The 19856-nt window shown below is 38.7% G+C and overlaps 1 protein-coding gene and 1 pseudogene across 2 annotated transcripts in view; both read right to left on the reverse strand.

The window, feature by feature from the left end:
• GRID2 (glutamate ionotropic receptor delta type subunit 2) overlaps positions 1 to 19856 on the reverse strand; it is a 1554957-nt gene that overhangs the window by 597528 nt on the left and 937573 nt on the right. For both annotated transcript variants that reach the window (XM_043871276.1, XM_043871274.1), the window contains exon 7: positions 11963 to 12124. In XM_043871276.1, the coding sequence (XP_043727211.1) occupies positions 11963 to 12124 (162 nt within the window). The remainder of the gene's footprint in view (positions 1 to 11962; positions 12125 to 19856) is intronic.
• On the reverse strand, positions 1083 to 7576 carry LOC122673210 (annotated as a pseudogene).

Raw genomic sequence — 19856 nt, forward strand, 5'->3', positions numbered from 1 at the left:
CTCAAAAGATGTCTGTTGAACTAAATTAAATCAGAACGGATACTGTTTTATCCACTCTGATTCAAATGCCCTGAAGTTGCAGGGAACATTGATGGGTCCACAAGAAGATTATTCTAAGGACACTGATTTGCATTTTTCAAAGCTCTTATGGCAGAAAGTTTATTTGCACCCATTTCTGTCAAAAGGCTATCTTATATTCCAAGTCAGTACTGTTTCTGGTAAGTCACATTATGTTTTCCTAAATTCTCTCTCTCTTTCCTTCAGGTTTATAATTTTAAATGGTACACAGTACTTAACACAAAAAGCAAATAATATGTTTATGTTACTCTAAATATACAAATTTTAAAAATCAACAAGGGGAAATCAATCAGGACAAAGGAGTAAAACAATAAGAAGTAAGACAGAATACAGAAGTAAGAAAGACTTACTTCTTAGAAAAATTCCCTTAGCAGCACATCAAAAATACATTTACACGTGGAACTACTCTTATTGAAAACTAACTGGAAAATGGCAGACAGACTGATAAAACCAAGGCAGTAAGAAACAATTCTCATGTAATCAGGTAGGAAGAGAAAACAATCAGGTTAGGACCTGTGGCCCTGGGAAGGGACTCAGAGGAAAAGAGAGGTCACAAAGGCAGACATCCTCCCTGGGGCGTGAGCAATTTACATCACATATTGGGCTCCCAGGCCTGGGGTCTGACAAAGGGCAGACCTGCCCCCTGGGTGGAGGGCTGCTGAGGAGGAGGGCTATGGGAAGCCTGGACTGAGCCTGCGAAGAGGGTCCATGCTCTGGCTTGCTCCCAAGGCAGGGTAGAGAGGGCAGTGTGAGACTGAACTAGCGGCTGCCCAGTTTTCTGCTACCCACCTAGCACATGCCCCAGCCTGAGCCTATCGAATGGACCAACACTGCTTATTTCATGGCTCAGTTCCGCACTGGATCGAGGACTGCCATGACTGAGGAAAGAGCTAGGCCTTGGAGCACAGAGGAGACTCAGACCTGGGACAGCATCTAGGCAGGGAGGGGGCAGCCTTTGTTGGCACTTACACAGGCGTCACAGCAGAGGCAGCCTGGATCTCTGTCTAAACCAGCCTTCTGTAACCCATGCCCCGCAATGCTCTGAGAGCCCGCATGGGCCCCTGCTGCTCCAGCACTGCCCTCCCGTGGGGCCGGGGTCCCAGAGCTGTGGGAGGGGGGACCACTGACTTACAGGGAGGAGTCATCTCGGACCCAGACTTCAGGGCTTCTGCTCCAGCACCTTCGCACCTGACCCTATACAAACCGGGCGCGTCAAATAAAGCTTGGGAACTTTACTAAGGTCTACAAAACCTCTCATAATCTTTCCCTGTCTATCTGGTTTAGCTCATAAAGAGCCATGTTCCTGTTGTTTCTATTCCAGCCCCCTCAGTCTTTTTTCAGATGCTTAAATATGCCAAACTCTTTTTTCCTCCAAACCTGCTTACATGATACTGCTCTTGCATCAGATATTCTCTTCTATATCCCTGCAATACACTCCTCTTTCCTTTTCTGGATAATGCCTATTCATCATAAATGTTCCCACTTATCTATCCCTCTTATGCCTAAGTAGGTCCTCCAGTCACATACTTCCAGAACAGTTGGTATTTCCCCTTTTGTCGAACTGATCACACTTATAATTTTTTTTGATATATCTATTTTTCTTCCTTTTTTTGTGATCTCACAGTACAGCATATGGTAGTAGTATTCAATAAATATTTGAATGAATATATTACTATATAAGAATTATTTTTAATATTTTTGCCGTTTTAAAGAATACTCTTTTAGATATCAATATGTATCAGTGTATCTCTTTTAGGATAATATGTATCAACATGTATCAAGTTGATACTAAAAGATCTGAGATACAGACACACATGTTGATATATTCTACTTTCCCACATTAGGTACTGAAAATAACTACACAAAGGATTTAGTAGAAATTGATCAATTAAACCAAGGTGGAAGTATTTGATTTAAGGATCTATTTAAGGATATCAATAAAATATCAATATTTATCAATTGTTAGGCTTACTTGTATCGAATACATGCAAAATGTCAATGTTTTTATATGTAATAACATATTTTGAGTATAATAGTTTTCTTAGTTTGTTCTTTAATTAAACAAAAGATGTAAACATATTCTTTCTAAAACTCAGCTCTGATTCTGTCACTTATCTATGCCCCCAAATTCTTTAAGATCTTTCGTTTACCTACAAAATTAATTCCTTTCCTCAATCTTTTTCCACTCTCAACTACTCTACGTGTTCTGTGCACTCTGGTAAATTAATCAATCTTTGTCAGTGTCTATGTAATTTATTGCAATATATATGTCAGCTACAGTGCTTCTACCACCCGAAATATGTACCTCTCCATAACTTTACATTCATTGTTGTTCAGTCACTAACTCCTGTCTGACCCTTTGCAACCCATGGACTGATTCTCAAGTTAAGATGTTACCAGTTCCATGCCATTTTTTCTAATTTTTTTCTTGGCTTGGGGTCAGGTTCCTCAGAAAACAGCTCTGAGACAGAGATTTGCTGGTGTCTAGGAGGGTTCTTTGAAGTGCTCCTATGAAAAGTATATGCAAGGGAATGCGACAAGGGGGAATGGACAGAGGGAAGGGTTTAGGTTCAGCACAACTTCCTCAGCAGCTCAGGTGATCCCATGAGCCAGTCTGTAGGTGCAGTATCTCTTCATAGTTAACCCAGATGGAGGCCAGGCACTCAGACCTTCCTAGTTCTGCAACGACCAGCCAATGTGCACATGCTCTTCCAGAAAAGGAGTAGAGCAGAACACCTCTGCCCGGGGAGGCCCTAGATGGACTCAGCTGTGTGTCCTCCCTAAAAGGAGTACCTGAGCCATGAAGCATGGATCCGATTTGCATCACACATTGTGGACCCTGCTAAGATTCCACAGAATCCTATTTTTACCACATTTGAGGCCCTTTATTATCTCTCACCCTAGAGTATACCTTTGTGTATACTTATTAGCCATTATTCACAGCTAGGTTCTAAGTAGCTTTTTGGGAAATCACACAAAAGCATTTGAACAATAGAGTCCATGTTACAGGCATTTGATAAATATCTGTTAAAAGAATGATGAATGTATGAACGCACAAAGTGTACTCTTGGAAACTGTTACAAAAGTAACAGTAATAAAAACAGAAAATGCCATTTAATCATAGAGCAAGTCTGTAAATAAAAATCACACACTCATGTTGCATGGGTGTAATGCTATTCCACAACCTGTAAGAAAGACAGTACAGCTATATGGATAACAGATTAAGCTGACTTCTAAATACTCCAGGGAACTGATTTTCAGACTGTGGTTCTGAGAACTGATCGTGGTGGGAGTCCATCTGGAGACTCTCTCCCACTCTCTTCCAGAGCAGTCCTACTTCTATTTGCTGTACTTATTTTGTTTAAAATGTTTGAAAGCTTGCTGTAGGGTAAGTAACATCAACAAACTTAAATTACACAGTCTGAAAACTCCTTACTAAAATATACATTTAAATGTAGCATCATATAATTAAGAATGCATACATGTGAAAATAAACTTTTCACCCAAAGAGTTGTTAAAAAATGCAGTCAAGGGTTTTGGAATAGTCTTTTACAGACTCATTAATGTACATACCAACTTCAGGGAATTTGGAAAGGCCGTATTAAAAATAAAGTATTGTTTATATAACATCAACACATGGTGCCTATACCCCTGATTTCTCGGTACGTGTGTGTGTATCTTCTTTGTTGAGCTTGTGCTCAGTAGTGTCCGACTCTTTGCAGCTCCCTGTATGATAGCCCTCCGAGCTCCTCTGTCTATAGAATATTCCAGGCAAGTATACTGGAGTGGGTTGCCAATTCCTATTTCAAGGAATCTTCCCAACCCAGTGATCAAACTTGCATCTCCTGTGCCTCCTGCATTGGCAGGGGAATTCTTTACCATAGTGCCAGCTGGGAAGATTCAATAATTTTGATTTGTAGTAAACAGACACTACTGCCAAGAACGACAAAACAGATAAATTGTATGGTACCTAGAACATAAAACTGGAAACCAGAAATCTTGATATTTAAAACTGATTTGCTGCGTAACCAACCCTTAATAGTTCATTTACTTTTTCTGAGACTCAGTTTTTTCTACCTTAAAATTGCAGAAAATAGGTTAGATTAACTTTATTTTATCTTGCTATGCTAAAATTGCATGAGTTACTAATAAAAGTTTTAAGTATAAAAGGAGGATACAGTCTTTACACAATTTAAAAAATCTCTTTTCAAATTATGCCCTTGATATATTTAATAGCAGAACACTGTAGCATTTTTATTAAACCAAGATGGTGTTTATCACCAAAATTACACAAGTTTGGAACTGGAAACTAATTAGCCAATAAAAGTTTTCTTTTATTGTTGTTTTTTAAATTCTATCATTTATTTGGGGAAAAGCTTTATATCTTAGGATAAAATGGCAGAAATTAACCCAGAACATAATCATTTCCTATCATTTAATTCTGATTTTATAGTAGCCATGAGAACAAGCCTCTGGAAGGAATTACACTGAGTGCTTTAACAGGGAAAATGACTCTGTCTAAGCCTCACCTCATATTATAAAAACCCCAAGCACATGGATGATTGCTATTAGGAAGTTAAGCACAAAAGCTATGACCCTGGCTGCCATCTTCAAAAAAGATTGATATCCCGCTCTCTATACACAGATTCTAAGCCCTGTTGCTAACAAAGGCACTTCAAGAAAATTATCTCGACTGTATATATTGTAAATTGGAGCCATGTTTTTACTTATTACAAAATGTGGGGGCAAACAACAAAAAAGAAAACACATTTTACTAAGAAAAACTGAACCCAGGCTAGAAAATTTTTATGAAACCAAACAGAGCCTAAGAATATCTTTCTGTTGGCCCCTCTACTGCAAATATATGGCAGCAAGAGCAGTGACCAAGTGCAGAGGAGCTGAACACACTCCACTGCTCACCAGAGCCCCAGAGCAAGCAAGCAGCTTTTTCAATCACCATCAAACAATCAACATCAGCCAAGGCACACCATGCTTTGTCAACTATAATAGCTTTGGTAATTGCTATGTCAGATTGTCCCCCAACATCTTTCAAAAGTTATGAGTACCTTGGCTTGATGTTTTACTCTTAGATAAAATAAATTTTCTCAGTGCTTCAGCTAACTTTTCTTTCCATTTAGGACAGATGGTGCTCATTTCTGTAGTAACAATAGATATGTCCAGAGTGCCAGTCTAGGGGTTAACAGGATACTGCTAACAGCCTCTTTATGGAGGTCAGTGTCTTTACTTCAACTTTATTTGAAAATCATACTTTGGCATGGGCTTCAGCTAAGCCATTTAAATGATTTCTGCTGTTGAGGGTATGCAGAAACCATCCCTCCACTCCTGGAGCTTCAGCGACAGCCTGACTGGCCTCCTGAGTCAACCTCGGCATCCAGTGCTGTGATAGCATGGCCCTTCGGCATGGCTGTATCCATGCACTCTTCTTCTGCTTGCTTCCTGCTCTGGTGGTACAGAGTCACGCGGTAGAGAGCCAGATGCCTGCCACGGGCTCTCATCTGAGGTCTAATACAAGGAAGATAAAACTGAACTTTGATAATAATATATGTTGTCCCTGGATACTTCTTATGTGTGTTTTATTTATTTACTTTTTTTAGCATTACACTGAGATTCAGTGGGCTTCCCTGGTGGCTCAGATGGTAAACAATCTGCCTGCAGTGCAGGAAATCTGGGTTGGATCCCTGGGTTGGGAAGATCCACTGGAGAAGGGAATGTCCACCCACTTCAGTATTCCTGCCTGGAGAATCCCATGGACAGAGAAGTCTGGCCAACTTCTCTGTTGGACACGATTGAACAACTAACATACACACTGAGACTCAGTAGAATTTGCTACTTCTAGGATACATGCTCATGCCTTGAGCTGGCAAATAATCGCAGGCTTTTTGGTGAGGAGAGTCAGCTGTTCCCTGACTTTGAGCAGTGCTGGTTGTGTACTTTGATTCATCTTCTTAAGTATCAATACAGCATATGCCACTGTCCCTCAGGAAAAGGGTCTGGCCTGCAGTACCAGCCGTCCCCTCTCAGGGCCTTTCACTACATATGCTATCAGGCCGACATCACTGAAACCCTTCCCAGTTGTGTGCTGGTCCCAGGGGGCCAGGCTGTACCCACACTGCAGCCGCTGGGACTTGCTGGGCCACGGTCGCCACACAGCAGGAGGTTGATCTCAGCACGAAATCTGCCTCTTCCTGTGTGACTAAAACCCTTCCCTATTTCCCGGAAAAGCTGAAGTGATTTCCTTTTTGAAATCTTCCTGTTCTTAATTGCTTGGACCTGAGGCTGAAGCAAATCTCTCATAAATGCTTGTTTTTCTGGAAAGTTTTTTAAGCAATTTCACATGCTTCTCTGAAAAAGGTTCTGTTCTGCTTCTTTATCTCCTTTATGCAGACTCTTTGCATCCGTTTTCTGATAATGAATGATACCAATGAGGGTTCTGTCGGCAGACTTCACATGACTCACTCCTGGATTGATTCAATAGGAACAGCTGGAGAGATGCTAGTAATGTTCACTCTGTCCCCAAGATGAACCTTGTCAACAATATCATTGTGAGCAAAAGGATGTCACCATGAGGCATCTGCCCTGCAAGCATACTTTCAGGAGAATCTCGGAGTCTGATCATCTGCTTGTCAGAGAGCATGAGGCAATCGTGGGTCAGCACCACCGTGTGCCGGGGCAGCAGGCACATGTGCAGGCTCAGTGGTCTGACCCAGTCCATCTCCACTGGACAGGGTGGGTGCACACGACACTGGGAGGAGGCCCCGTGCATCTCTGGAATCAGCTAGGACATCCTGATCATCGTGACACGGATGGTGATAAGCTGACTGAGGTCTTCCGGATTCAGTTTCTCATATTCAACACACTGAATGGTCCTACTTGAATCTGATGTTCTGAGACTGAGTCAGGTTAACTGTCAAAGATCTCACTGAGAGCCATGTTAAAAGTTAGGATAACTTGTAGTGGGAGGCAGGTGAGCTGTCTGTATGGATTTTTGTCAAATGATTTTAAGTGTTCACAGTTTACATTTAAAAATGGCTCCCTAATAATAACTGCTTTCCCAAGTAAGTGTATGTATAGAGGTTCAGCAGTATTGATGGCAATATTTTCATCTTTAGCCAGGTCAATAAAATCTCAAAAATTTGCTTTGCAGGTTTCCATATTTATATCTGTTCCTCAAACCACATGTTTTTGTCCTAGAAACTGCTCACTGGCCATTCTATTTTCTGTTGTTGGCCCATACTGTAAAACCACCTACAGACATTTTTGTGCAGACCCCAGGTCAGGCCTCTGCCTCATGGGTGTGCCCGTAACACCACTGCCTGGGGTTTCCTCTATCTAAAAGCTGAGAGTAACATATGTTGTTTGGTGAACCAAGAACAAAACCAGGAGGAATCCCTGAAGAGTGCATCAGAAGAGAGCTGGAAAATACTATGTCCTGCATAACAGGGCTCTTCCAGCCAGTTCCAGGCCTGGCCAGCCTCATCTTACATGGGTAGAATCCTGGCATCATTGTCTCTGACACAGAGATGGCCTGGCTCCCTCACTTGCAGGAAGGGAAGTTTACTGCTCCAAAGCCTGAAGGACTCCAAGAGTACCTGGTAGATTGTGTTCCCAAATGTACCAAGAAAATATTTTTTCAAAGCTTTAAAACATTTAAAGTATTAGAATTAAGTACTGAGGACTTTTTGAAAGATAATATCAATATGTATTTAAAAGCATAAGGGAATAAACTCCAAAGAAAGAAGTAAGAATCCAGAGTTGTGTATCAAAAGTCGGTCAGGTCAGTTCATTGTAGGTACGATGACTAGTTTAAAAATATAATGGAAACATATCCAATCCATGATAGTGTGTGCAAACACACACATACACACAGGTGAGCATATTCAAAACCCTGTGAAATTTCAGGAATAAAAACAATGAAAATACATATGAAGAATACCATAAATCTTTACTGAGGGTTATAAGAAGATGACTAGATAACATGTCTATGAATTAAAGGCTCATTATTTTAAAAATTATAACTTTCTAAAAAATAATCTATAACTCCATGTAAACAGCAATGGCTTGGGGGTGCTGATATTCTCTGAAAGAAATGATCACTTGAAAATTAGTCTCTTATTATTGAAAAAAGAAGATAAATACGAAGGCACTCACTCTACCAATTCACAAAATCACTGCAGATGGTGACTGCAGCCATGAAATTAAAAGAGGCCTGCTCCTTGGAAGGAAAGCTATGACTAACCTAGACAGCATATTAAAAAGTAGAGACATTACTTTGCTGACAAAGGTCCGTATAGTCAAAGCTATGGTTTTTCCAGTAGTCATGTATGGATATAAGACTTGGACCCTAAAGAAGGCTGAGGCCGAAATATTGATTCTTCTGAACTGTGGTGCTGGAGAAGACTTTTGAGAGTCCCCTGGACTGCAAAGAGATCCAACTAGTCAATCCTAAAGGAAATCAATCCTGAGTATTCATTGGAAGGACTGATGCTGAAGCTGAAACTCCAAATCTTTGGCCATCTGATGCAAAGATCTGACTCATTAGAAAAGACCCTGATGCTGGGAAGGATTGAAGGCAGGAAAAGGGGACGACAGAAGATGAGATAGTTGGATGGCATCACTGACTCATTGGACATGAGTTCGAGCAGGCTCTGGGAGATGGTGAGGACAAGGAGGACAGGTGTGCTGCAATCCATGGGGTCTCAAAGAGTCAGACATGACTGGGTGACAGAACAACAACAGCAACAAAATAAATTATAACGTTGCAACACAAGAGTTCCCTGGAAACCACCACCTCCTTCTTACTGGACATTATAGGCTCATGTCAACTGCATTTTTTTTTTAACTCTTTTTATCTCATCTGCATGATGAGAATGCAAATTAATTAAAGGACAGACATTCACTCTTTTAATTCTTTGTACACCTTGCATTGGAAATCCCTGATGGCTCAGCAATAAAAGAATCTGTCTTTTGATCCCTGGATTCAGAAGATCCTCTGGAATAGGAAATGGTAACCTGCTCCAGTATTCTTGCCTGAAAAACCCCATGCACAGAGGAGCCTGGCAGGCTACAATCCAAAGGGTTACAAAGAGTCAGACAAAACCAAGCAACTGAAAACGCACTCTTTGCATTAGTACATAGGTTTTGAAAAGTGCACAGTACACGGTCAGATTATAGGCATGCAGTGGCTACTTGAATGCAACTAAGAATTTTATCACCAGAATATTCCCATTGTAATGAAGAGCCTGACCTCATCTGTGATGTTTAGCAGCTGACTTCTTTTTAAGCTGCCTTTCTCATTAGGCCCTACATATGGACAGGTTGATCAAGAAAGCCCATCATGGATCTCCTTCTTTGAAACCCCTGTAAAATTTAAGCCTATAAAATCTCCAGCCCAAGTAAATGGGAACTATTCTCAGCTTGCCCCTTAACTACTACAACTGTCCCGCCCATTCACAGCACTCTGCTACAGCCAGCCTGGGCCCGCACAGGCCACTCTGCTTTCTTCAGGAGGTCCTGTGCAAGTAGTAAATTATCTTGTTTTGTGAAGTGTCATCAGCCTGGACATCTAAATAGGATAACCAAAACACTCAGGTGAGGCAAAATAATATGACTGGAAAAACATGACTTTGTTTTCAAGGCCAATTCAAAATGTGAGAAAAAAAAAATAAGGAAACAGAACTTTTGTTATCATACATATCATTCAAACTTAGCCTTTAGATATAGAATATAGATATATTCCTTTAAAAAATGCTACTGGCTTGAAAGTTTACAGGAAAAAATATACAAATATTCTCTCAAACAAAACTTCATAATTATCATATAAAATCATTGTTTTGATTATAAATTTTCTAACAGAAACATTTTACATATTGAATTGCTCCATAAGAAATACCTACATATTATAGTGTCTCTTTTTCCCTCCTACGGATACTTTCACTAAATAAGTGTCTCCTAAGCAACCTCCCAAACTATTATTCTGCCTTTGTGTGACAGCTTCCGAAGAATGAATATATTCAGGTTCCTGCATCCAAGCCAAGCCATGAATTAATAAACTGGCAGGATCGGAACCATGTTCAACAACCTCCCTTGGATTCATACCTGCCAACTCTCCATAGAAATAGAGCTGGGGGATTTTGGCAACACCTTGAGTTTAGATTTGACTTATTCATTTTTCACTTAAAAAATCCTCCTCTGCCAATGTATTCAATTTAATTCTCAAGCACTTCTGTTGATAAGAGCCTAAATTCTCATTAAAGTGATTCTTCTGCAAAGAGGATACAGCACCAAGAGGAAAATGCAAGCTTTTCTCTATGAGAAACATATTTTTCCCTCCACTTCCTGGTTTTTGTACATCTAGTTCCCTTTTAATGTTAATTTTTAGATTTTACTCTGGCATCTCTAAACACTTCATATTTCATTTGACTAGCTATTTCTCTTACTATTTCAGGGGAAAAGGCAAATGCTTGCAGTAAGAAAAAGGATGCATAAAATGAAGAATATAAACTTCCAAATGACTGTCTCCTTTGTGTAAAGGGTACAGGGGAAATTTGTTTGTTTTATTAATCATTTCATTTTAAATCCAAGAAGCTGTGTGAGACAAATGGAAAATGCCAGCAAGGATGACATGACAAAGAGGCTAATAAACTGCTGGATGCTTATAACTGTGAGAGGAGCTAAGCAACATAAACTGCCTTCTGGGAATGGAGCGGGTAGCTGAGCTAAAGCAGGTCACAGGCAGGCTAAATACCACACTGACAGTGAAGAAGAATGCCATCAAGTACCCCAAATAGCTCACAAATGCACCAAAATATTGACTGTTTATGACTTATATTTTTATTGTAAGGCAAATTAAAGATCACATCCAATGTCTTACCATGTATCATCTAACTGAAAAACACCGAGATCTAGGGTTTATTTTTTTCAGGTGATGATGGGTTAGAGAAACAAAAGTGACTTTCTGTACTTTGTGACAGATACTGAATAATTTGAGCATCTCTGACACTAATGATGCAATGAAGGTGAATTAAAATATTTCAATGATTAATTTTTTATCTGCATAAAATTTCCTTATGAATAAATAAGGGCTCCCTACTTCACAGACATGTGATTTTCTGACCTTGAAATTTTTAAATATTTATTTCAATTTTATTTATTTGTGGCTGTGCTGGGTCTTCGTTGCTGTGTGTGTGTGTTTTTTTCTGACAGCAGGGGTTACTCTCTAGTTGTGGGGTGCTCAGTAGTTGTGGCTCGAGGACTCTAAAGCACAGGTTCAGTAGTTGCGGCACACAGGCTTAATTGCCCCATGGCATGTGGGATCTTCCCGAACTACAGAGCGAACCTGTGTCCCCTACATTGCAAGGCAGGTTCTTAACCACTGAGCCACGGGGGAAGCCCTTGATTTTTTTTAATATTTAATTTATCCATTACACTATTTTGTGCTCTGAATAGGCAGCAATATTAGTGAAGAAAAAAATCCTAAAATATATCTCATCAATGACGTATTGTTCCTCTTTGCAAAAATATTAGGAAGACCAAAATGCTAGTCAGACATGTGGTTGCCAAGGGGGAAGAGATGTGGGAGAGGGATGGATTGGGATAGTTGGGATTAGCAGATGTAAACTATTACATGTAGGATGGATAGACAACTGTATGGCATAGGAGACTTTAAGCAGCATCCTGTATAAACCATAATGGAAAAGAATATTAAAGAAAGAAATGTCTATATGTGGATAACTGTCATTTTGCTCTACAGCAGAGATTGGCACAACATTGTAAAATCAACTGTACTTCAATAAAAAAACAAAATTAACAATGACAACAAACTAATGGATGAATTTTGAAGAAACAAATGCCAGTTAGAAGTTACCTTCTTGATGGTCTCCAGCATGGAGCGCCCTCCCTGCCAGGGCTTGGAGTTCTTTCTGATACATGACAGACTAGCCATGCTGTGCCACTTCCGGTCCTCCAGCTTCTTATGAAAAGCGTTAGCAAGCAGAAGCACCGTGTCATATATGTAAAGGTTTGAAATCTGAAAGGACATTAGACAGTAATCATTAGAATCATTGATGCCAGCCATCAAGAATAAGGAGAAAAGCTTCTGTTCATGTCATAGATAGCTGGTTTACTGGGTTATTTATTAAGCAGAAGGTTTCTTCTTTTCATTTCCTGGGCAATTTTGCTATTGAGAATGAAGTCTTGTCTGATTGTATGCCTCAACTGCTTTTTCAGCTTATTTAGGTGTGAGAGAGATGATAAAAAAGAGGAGTTTCGACAGAGGCAAGGTTGTTAGTGTCAGACCTTAGAAAATCACTGGTCCTTATTTCTTTCTGAGGAAGTAAAGATCTAAGGGCTTAAGATTGGAAGGGAAAATGAATAATACATTTTCTGAAGATGTCAAATTTTTTCATTCTGGTTTTTCAGATGGAGAAATATCAACTTGATTTTACATGGAAGATGAGTGTCATAGGTGCTGGACGCCACCATCTGCCTATATGTTTGTGTCTATGGAGATTCATTAATGAAAAAGTGAAAGGAAACAGCACCGTTCATAAACATTACAATGATCAAGGGTCTATATAAAATTATATACAGGTGCATTGCAATTAACATGACAAATACCATAAACTGCTGTTTGTGAATGTGTGTTTACATTAATGATTTCTTCTTCTAAGGTAATCATATTAACTTCCCTCTACACAGATTTTAAAATAAATTATACAAATATTTGATACACTGTATTGCACTCTTACATTTTGCCAGAATCACTATCCTCCCTGTTAATTACCAATGTTGTCTATTTTTTTAAATAATTTAGAAATAACATTTAAAAAATGTAGACACCATGAGATATCCAAGGTCAACAACAGTGTTTAAATGTTATATTATTTCCTCTCTGAAGAAAAAAAAATCAATACAAAATAAAAAAATGAGAACTCAATATAGCTATAAAAAATAAACCCATTTTGAGCATGTAAATCTTCTCAGATTTTTTAGAGTCTTATTATCACATTTTTTCTTGAAAATAAAGGGGACAGTACTTTGATTACCCTTTGCTTATAATTAATCATGAAGAAATCTTATGAAACTCTCTGCCCACATCACAGCATGCCACTAAACTTCAACTATTAACATGATAAGAATTTGAACAACTGTTAATAAGCACTTCCTAACAGTGCCTTTGAATTTTCAAACTAGGTAAATCTTCAACCATTTGTGTTTGTAGACTTTCCTTTAAAGAGACTTTGAATACTCTTATGAACCACGTGAAATAGTTTGTTCTTTATAAGGAAATATTTGGATAGGCCATTCTCATCTTTGCCCCCAACCCACCAGATAATTCCTAGAGGGACTAGAGAGATGGCTGTAACTGGCAATGAATGAAGAGTAATGCGTGCAGTTAAAAATAGCTGATGAAATGAACTTCACCTGAAATACACTGAAGACCCAAAAGGTAAACCGAGAAGAGACGTGAAGGATGAATGAGTTGTATCCAAAAGTCTGGGGCAAATCTTTGGATATTTCTCAATAATCTACAATAATTTGACCTTTTCTAACCTCTCATGGCTCCACTGCCTCAAATTCTCTTGCTCTAAGCAACCTAGCTTTATTTTGTTGCACTCTCTGACTGATTGCTTCAAGAGTGTAGATGAGACAGTTGTGGGAACATCCTCTGAGGTCTCTTTATCTGTGTAACTAGTTAACTTCCTCTCATACTCAATTCATGGATCACAGGCTGGGTGAATCCTACCCTGACAACTTCTCAGGACTTTCCCCACTCCCAGGCTAGGTGGGCAGTTCTTGTTTTATCTCCCGGAACACTCACTGCATATCTCTATTGAAGCATATCAGAATGCTAAGATTTCTTTTAAATTGCTTTTCACACAGAATACAAGTTCCTTCTGGATAGGGCCTCATATTGCAATATTTTTGCCTTTTGCACTTTTTGTTTCCCTTATTTTTTATTTCCTCTTGACTTAGCCCAGAGTCTAGCACATATTTGGTTTTTGATAAATAGTTGTCAAAGAAAGAAAGTAAAAAAAAAGAACGTCTAGTTTAACATCAGTTAGGTTTAACAGAAGTCAAGATGTGAGCGATCTGACAACTGGTGACACTTCTTATGGCATAGTCTCCTTTGCATATCTAGAGGCATGCACTTTAGCATCCATGCTGGACTAAAAGGTCAGTGATTTGTAGTCAATATGTGACAACTGTTTTTGACAAATGACTGCCTCTCTTTGTTTGCTCACATCCCAAACTGCAGAATCAAAAGGGGGTGATGACATTCTCTGAGCTTTCTATTATCCCTTCTTTTACTTCTTTCTTAGCAAATTTCTCTTCTTTCTTGAGGTTTGTGCTGTTTACCATGCCACACATTACAGCCCCTCACTGCCATTACCTACTGACCTCTTGGTCACTTTTTATTCAGATGACTTTTGCTTCTACTCTGGCCATGACCAGCACAAGTGACTATTAGACACAAATGAACAATTCCTCTAACATCTTAAACATTAGCATCCTGCCATTTGACCAATCATTTCTCTCTATCTACCCTAACAACATTTGTTTTCTGACTTCACTGAACTATAGCAGAAGTAATATTTGCTTCAAACCATTATATTTTTATCTCAGTCTCTGTGTCTGAAGCGTTTTATTAAGATCAAGAGAGATAACATTTTATCCAAATCTCTCTAGTCAATTCACATCTGCAAATAAAGTTAGTTCTGAGTACTAAACTTTCAACAGAAACACTGAAAAATAAGAGAAAGACAAGAAGAATGCTGAGATAATGAGCTGCCTAGAAATTATACCAGGTAATCAACTACTAAAGGAAAGAGAATGTTTCAGAGCAAGTCAAAGAAGGTGTCAGATATTGGAAAGTTGGCATGTAAAGGAGGTTGGTGTTGATGGTTCAGTGAAGTCAGAAAACAAATGTTGCTCAGTCATCTCTGACTGTTTGAGGCCCCAAGGACTATACAGTCCATAGAATTCTCCAAAACAGAATACTGGACTGGGTAACCTTTCCTTCCTCCAGGGGATTTTCCCAACCCAGGGATCAAAGCCAGGTATCCTGCATTGCAGGCAGATTCTTTACCAGCTGAGCCACAAGGGAAGCCCTAGGTCCAAAGACAGACTCTTTGGATAACCATAGAGAATTCCTTGCACTTCAAGAATAGACTATTTATCAGTGTGGTTTTACTATTCCACTAGTTCCATACTTCCCAAACTGAGGGTAAGAGAAACTCTGGAGACAAGCTGTAAATATTAAAGGTACTCAAAGCTACATAATACATCTGGGTCATGTTCTAGGCTTATCAATTTTGCCTGAAGATTTGGAGACAAAACAAAGTGGTTTAGCTGATTACTATCTGAAATGTTGCTGTTTTGTTCATTCACTCAATTGTGTCTGACTCTGTGACATAAGGGACTGCAGCACGTCAAGCTCCCTGTCCTTCACCTTCCCTGTCCTTCACCATCTCCTGGAGCTTGCTCAAACTCATGTCCATTGAGTCGGTGATACCATCCAACCATCTCATTCTCTGTCATCCCCTTCTTCTCCTTCCTTCAATCTTTCCCTGTATCAGAGTCTTTTCTAATGAGTCAGATCTTCACATCAGATGGCCAAAATATTGGAGCTTCAGCTTTAGCATCAGTCCTTCCAATTCAGGATTGATTTCCTTTCAGATTGACTGGCTTGATCTCCTTGCAGTCCAAGGGACAAGTCCAGTACATGACTACTGGAAAAACCATAGCTTTGACTATAGAGACTTTTGTTGGCAAAGTAACATCTCTGTTTTTTAATATGCTGTCTAGGTTTGTCATAGCTTTTCTTCCAAGGAGCAAGGATCTTTTAATTTCATGGCTGCAGTCACCATCTGCTGTGATTTTGGAGCCCAAGAAAATAAAGTCTCACAGTGTTTCCATTCTTTCTGCATCTATTTTCCATGAAGTGATGGAAGCAGATGCCATAATCTTAGTTTTCTGAATGTTGAGTTTTAAGCCAGCTTTTTCACTCTCCTCCTTCACCTTTATCAAGAAGCTCTTTAGTTCCTTTCTGCCATAAAGTTGGTGTCATCTGCATATCTGAGGTTACTGATATTTCTCCCAGAAATCTTGATTCAAATTATATTACTTTTAATTTTAAAGAAACCCATATATTATATTAACTTTTAAAGACAATAATAAGACTATGTTTTGAACTTTTTAAAGAATCTGAAGCCAAAATGTTTACTATCTTTTGTTCTTAGTAGTCTTTGGTGAAAATGTTTGAATGACATCAATTTATATAGACTTTCTAATGTTTTCCTAAAGGAAAATTTTTCAAACATTACATTAAAGTCAGCAAACAATAAAAAGATTTATGACATTATCTAAACCTAAAAAAAAATATATTAAGTAGGCTTCAGTAATGCCTGTTCTTAAGGAAATCCTATTATCTTGTTTAAAGTTCCTCAACCCATGTATTTAATAGTATATTCTGGGAGATGGCAAAGGACTGGGAAGCCTGACATGCTGCACTGCATAGGGTCACAAAGAATCAGATAGGACTGAGCAACTGAACAACAGAAATGTATCTAAATATTAATTTTAGTGTGTTAACCGCTTGTTGTCAGAATCTTTCTACCTCCCTTTGGAAAACTGGGACAATATACCAAGGCCTTGTACTTGGGTTCTCTTCCTAAGTATTTCTCTAATATTTCTAAATTACAACATTGTGATCATATCTACAGCTTTATTAACTGCTCTGAGAAATTATTTTTCAGGCCTCATTTTAGAACAGTAAGGCATACTCTAACCACCTCCAAACACGTGCTCCTTCTAATCTAAAATCTAATGATTTACTTTTCTTTAAATGACTTTTATCCTAATCTTTCCAGTTTTAAGATGGAGAAACAGAAGCGAAAGGATTTGAATGTTTCTGTTTTCTCTCCATTAGCAGCCAAACTAACGTTAGTTTTGTGTGTGTGCTCAGTCGTGTCTGACTCTTCGCGACCCCACGGACTGTAGCCCACCAGGCTCTTCTGTCCATGGGCTTTCCTAGGCAAGTATTCTGGAATAAGTTGCCATTTCCTACTTCAAGGGGTTTTCCTGACCCATGGATCGAACTCACATCTCTTGCATCTCTGCATTGGTTGAGGGATTCTTTACACCATGCTGCCTGGGAAGACAGCATTAGTTTCATCAAGCAGTAAATGGCTTCCTTCCTTGTTGCTTCATATATTGCTAAAAACTCTGTTTCTAGCTGAAAGGTATCTTTGACATTTATTTTGCAACTTCAGCTAACTCTGAATTTTAGTCTTTCTGGCACTAATTTAAAGACTGAGGAAACTTGGCTTTTGTTCTTTCTAAATATTACTTAGGCTTCCCCAGTAGAGGGACAGTTGCTGAAGCTGAAGCTCCAGTACTTTGGCCACCTAATGCATAGAGCTGACTCATTGCCAAAGACCCTGATGCTGGGAAAGACTGAAGGCAGGAGGAGGGGATGACAGAGGATGAGATGGTTGGATGGCATCTCTGACTCGATGGACGTGAGTTTGAGCAAATACTGGGAAATGGTGAAGGACAGGGAAGCCTGGCGTGCTGCAGTTCATGGGATCACAAAGAGTCAGATGACTGAGCGACTAAACAACAACAAAATACTATTTCCCTTTCTGTGTACACTAAAACATGTAACAGGCCAGAGATCTCTAGATGCTTACCCTCTTCTCTAGATGTACCCTCTTCTCCTCTGTTGTACAGATTACGGTGACTGCTGGGTTTCTATTTTTAGAGGTCACAAGAATCATATTTTCATATCTTTTTTCCTAAGTTTTTCTTTAAGTTGGATCCTGCTGATAAGATATATGTCTACCTGTGATCCTTTTTATCTGCACTGTGCACTCCAAGTTGAGAGAGGGTTGTTTCTCCCAGGGAACTCCTTACTCTCAATTTTTAAAGTATTTTTCTTGTTATTTTCTTTAACTTCAGTGAGATAAAACATACACCAAAGCCAGACTTTTTATCAAATGCTCTGCTTTTAGTGGAACATTTTAAATTCAAGAGCCCAGCATTTAGGCACTATATAAATCTTCACATATAAAAGTTTCTGTCAGTTTTCCTTTTACATATTAAACATTTAGTCAAATTCTATTACATATAAAAAGGATGTTAATACACAATAAATTCACAAAGAAAAGTAATCTTCCAGCTTTCTTCGATCTGTAGCTTTGAGGGGTGTATGATGAAGGTATGGGGCAGGAGGAGTGTTACTTCCAGTACATCCTTAATTCATTAGATATGTCTGGGAATACAAAGATAAACAGAATATTTGTCCCCTGATTTCAAGGAACTCAACTGAATCAGGATTGTGCTGTTAGGCGAATATGCTTTGAAATACTGTGCAGTACCTTTCTGCTTTCCCAATCTGTATATTTCCTACTACCTCTTTCAACAGAAACAGCCTTTAATATCTCATGATTTTCTAAATCAAAGTTCTTTCATATTTCTATTTAAAATTCTATCATTTCCACATCGATTATACTCAGAACCAATTAATATCAAAAGATACGTCATTAGAAGTAGAAAACTTAAACCCTGTTGAGGCTTGAGTGGCTCACTTTGACTTCTGTTTTCTTATTAATTACTTTCAAATCCAAATTTTTACAAAGGTGAAAAGCACCATGGTAGGTGTGATGGGAAAAAGAAAGAAAGACAAATACTTAATGTGATTATGATGCCTGGAGGGAACTTATTCTAAAGGAGCTTAAAAATCTACTAGCAAAGTTCTGTGGGCAATGATTCCAGAGCCAGTTGTTGGGTAAATACACACTGCTCATTACAGTGGTGGAGAAGGAAATGGCAAACCACTCCAGTATTCTTGCCTAGAGAATCCCGTGGACAGAGGAGCCTGGTGGGCTGTCGTCTATGGGGTCACATAGAGTCGGACATGACTGAAGCGACTTAGCAGCAGCAGCATTACAGTGGTAATAAGTATGAAGAAATGGTTAGATAAATGGCAATTTATCTAAAATATTCAAAGCCGACTAAAAATAGGGAAGCTGTTATCTTTCAAACAAGGAAGTAGTTTTGCCAAATCACCTTATTTATCTAGTATTATTAGGAAAGAACTAGTTCTCCTAGAATTATTTTTCCAGCCTTTTCAAACTGAACATCTCTAAGTACTAAAATACTATTTCTATTAAACATTTTGAAGGAATAGGTTTCTAAAATAGATCCTATGTTTTTTCCTACTTATGAAATTGACCATGACTTTAATCTTTCTTGGTATCTCAGGGTTACTGTTTAAATATTAACTAATAAACTAGCTATATACTATAGTGATACACTTGAAACTGTATTATAATGTAGAGTTGTTTTACAGAGAAGGTCCTGCTCTGATAGGATATTTGAATTAGCATATCTCTTTGATTTCTCTTTTTATGTTTCTTGCCTCCTCACAGGGCTTCCTATGCCCTATTCTTGTTGATGTGCCTGCCTTTGTCAAACCTCCTTCAAACTGACATTTTGAGATGTCCAGTGCAAAGAGAAATAACACAAAAAATTCTGATAGGAGTTTCCTTAAGAAAAAGAAATAAGATCCAGATGAGTATTAAAAGGGCATTCTTATGTGTAAGCTACAGGGACTTGATGTTCTTTTTTTTCCTTTTTTTGTTTTGCTGCTCAGAGATTGTATTCATTTACTTTCAAATTCTTTGTTGTATTCTGAATAGCAAAGGTTTCAGCTATCTCCCATCTGAGTTGGATATAACTTTATATAACACTAC

This window comes from Cervus elaphus, chromosome 17 (genome assembly GCF_910594005.1).
Source record: "Cervus elaphus chromosome 17, mCerEla1.1, whole genome shotgun sequence".
In the NCBI taxonomy this organism is placed as follows: domain Eukaryota; kingdom Metazoa; phylum Chordata; class Mammalia; order Artiodactyla; family Cervidae; genus Cervus; species Cervus elaphus.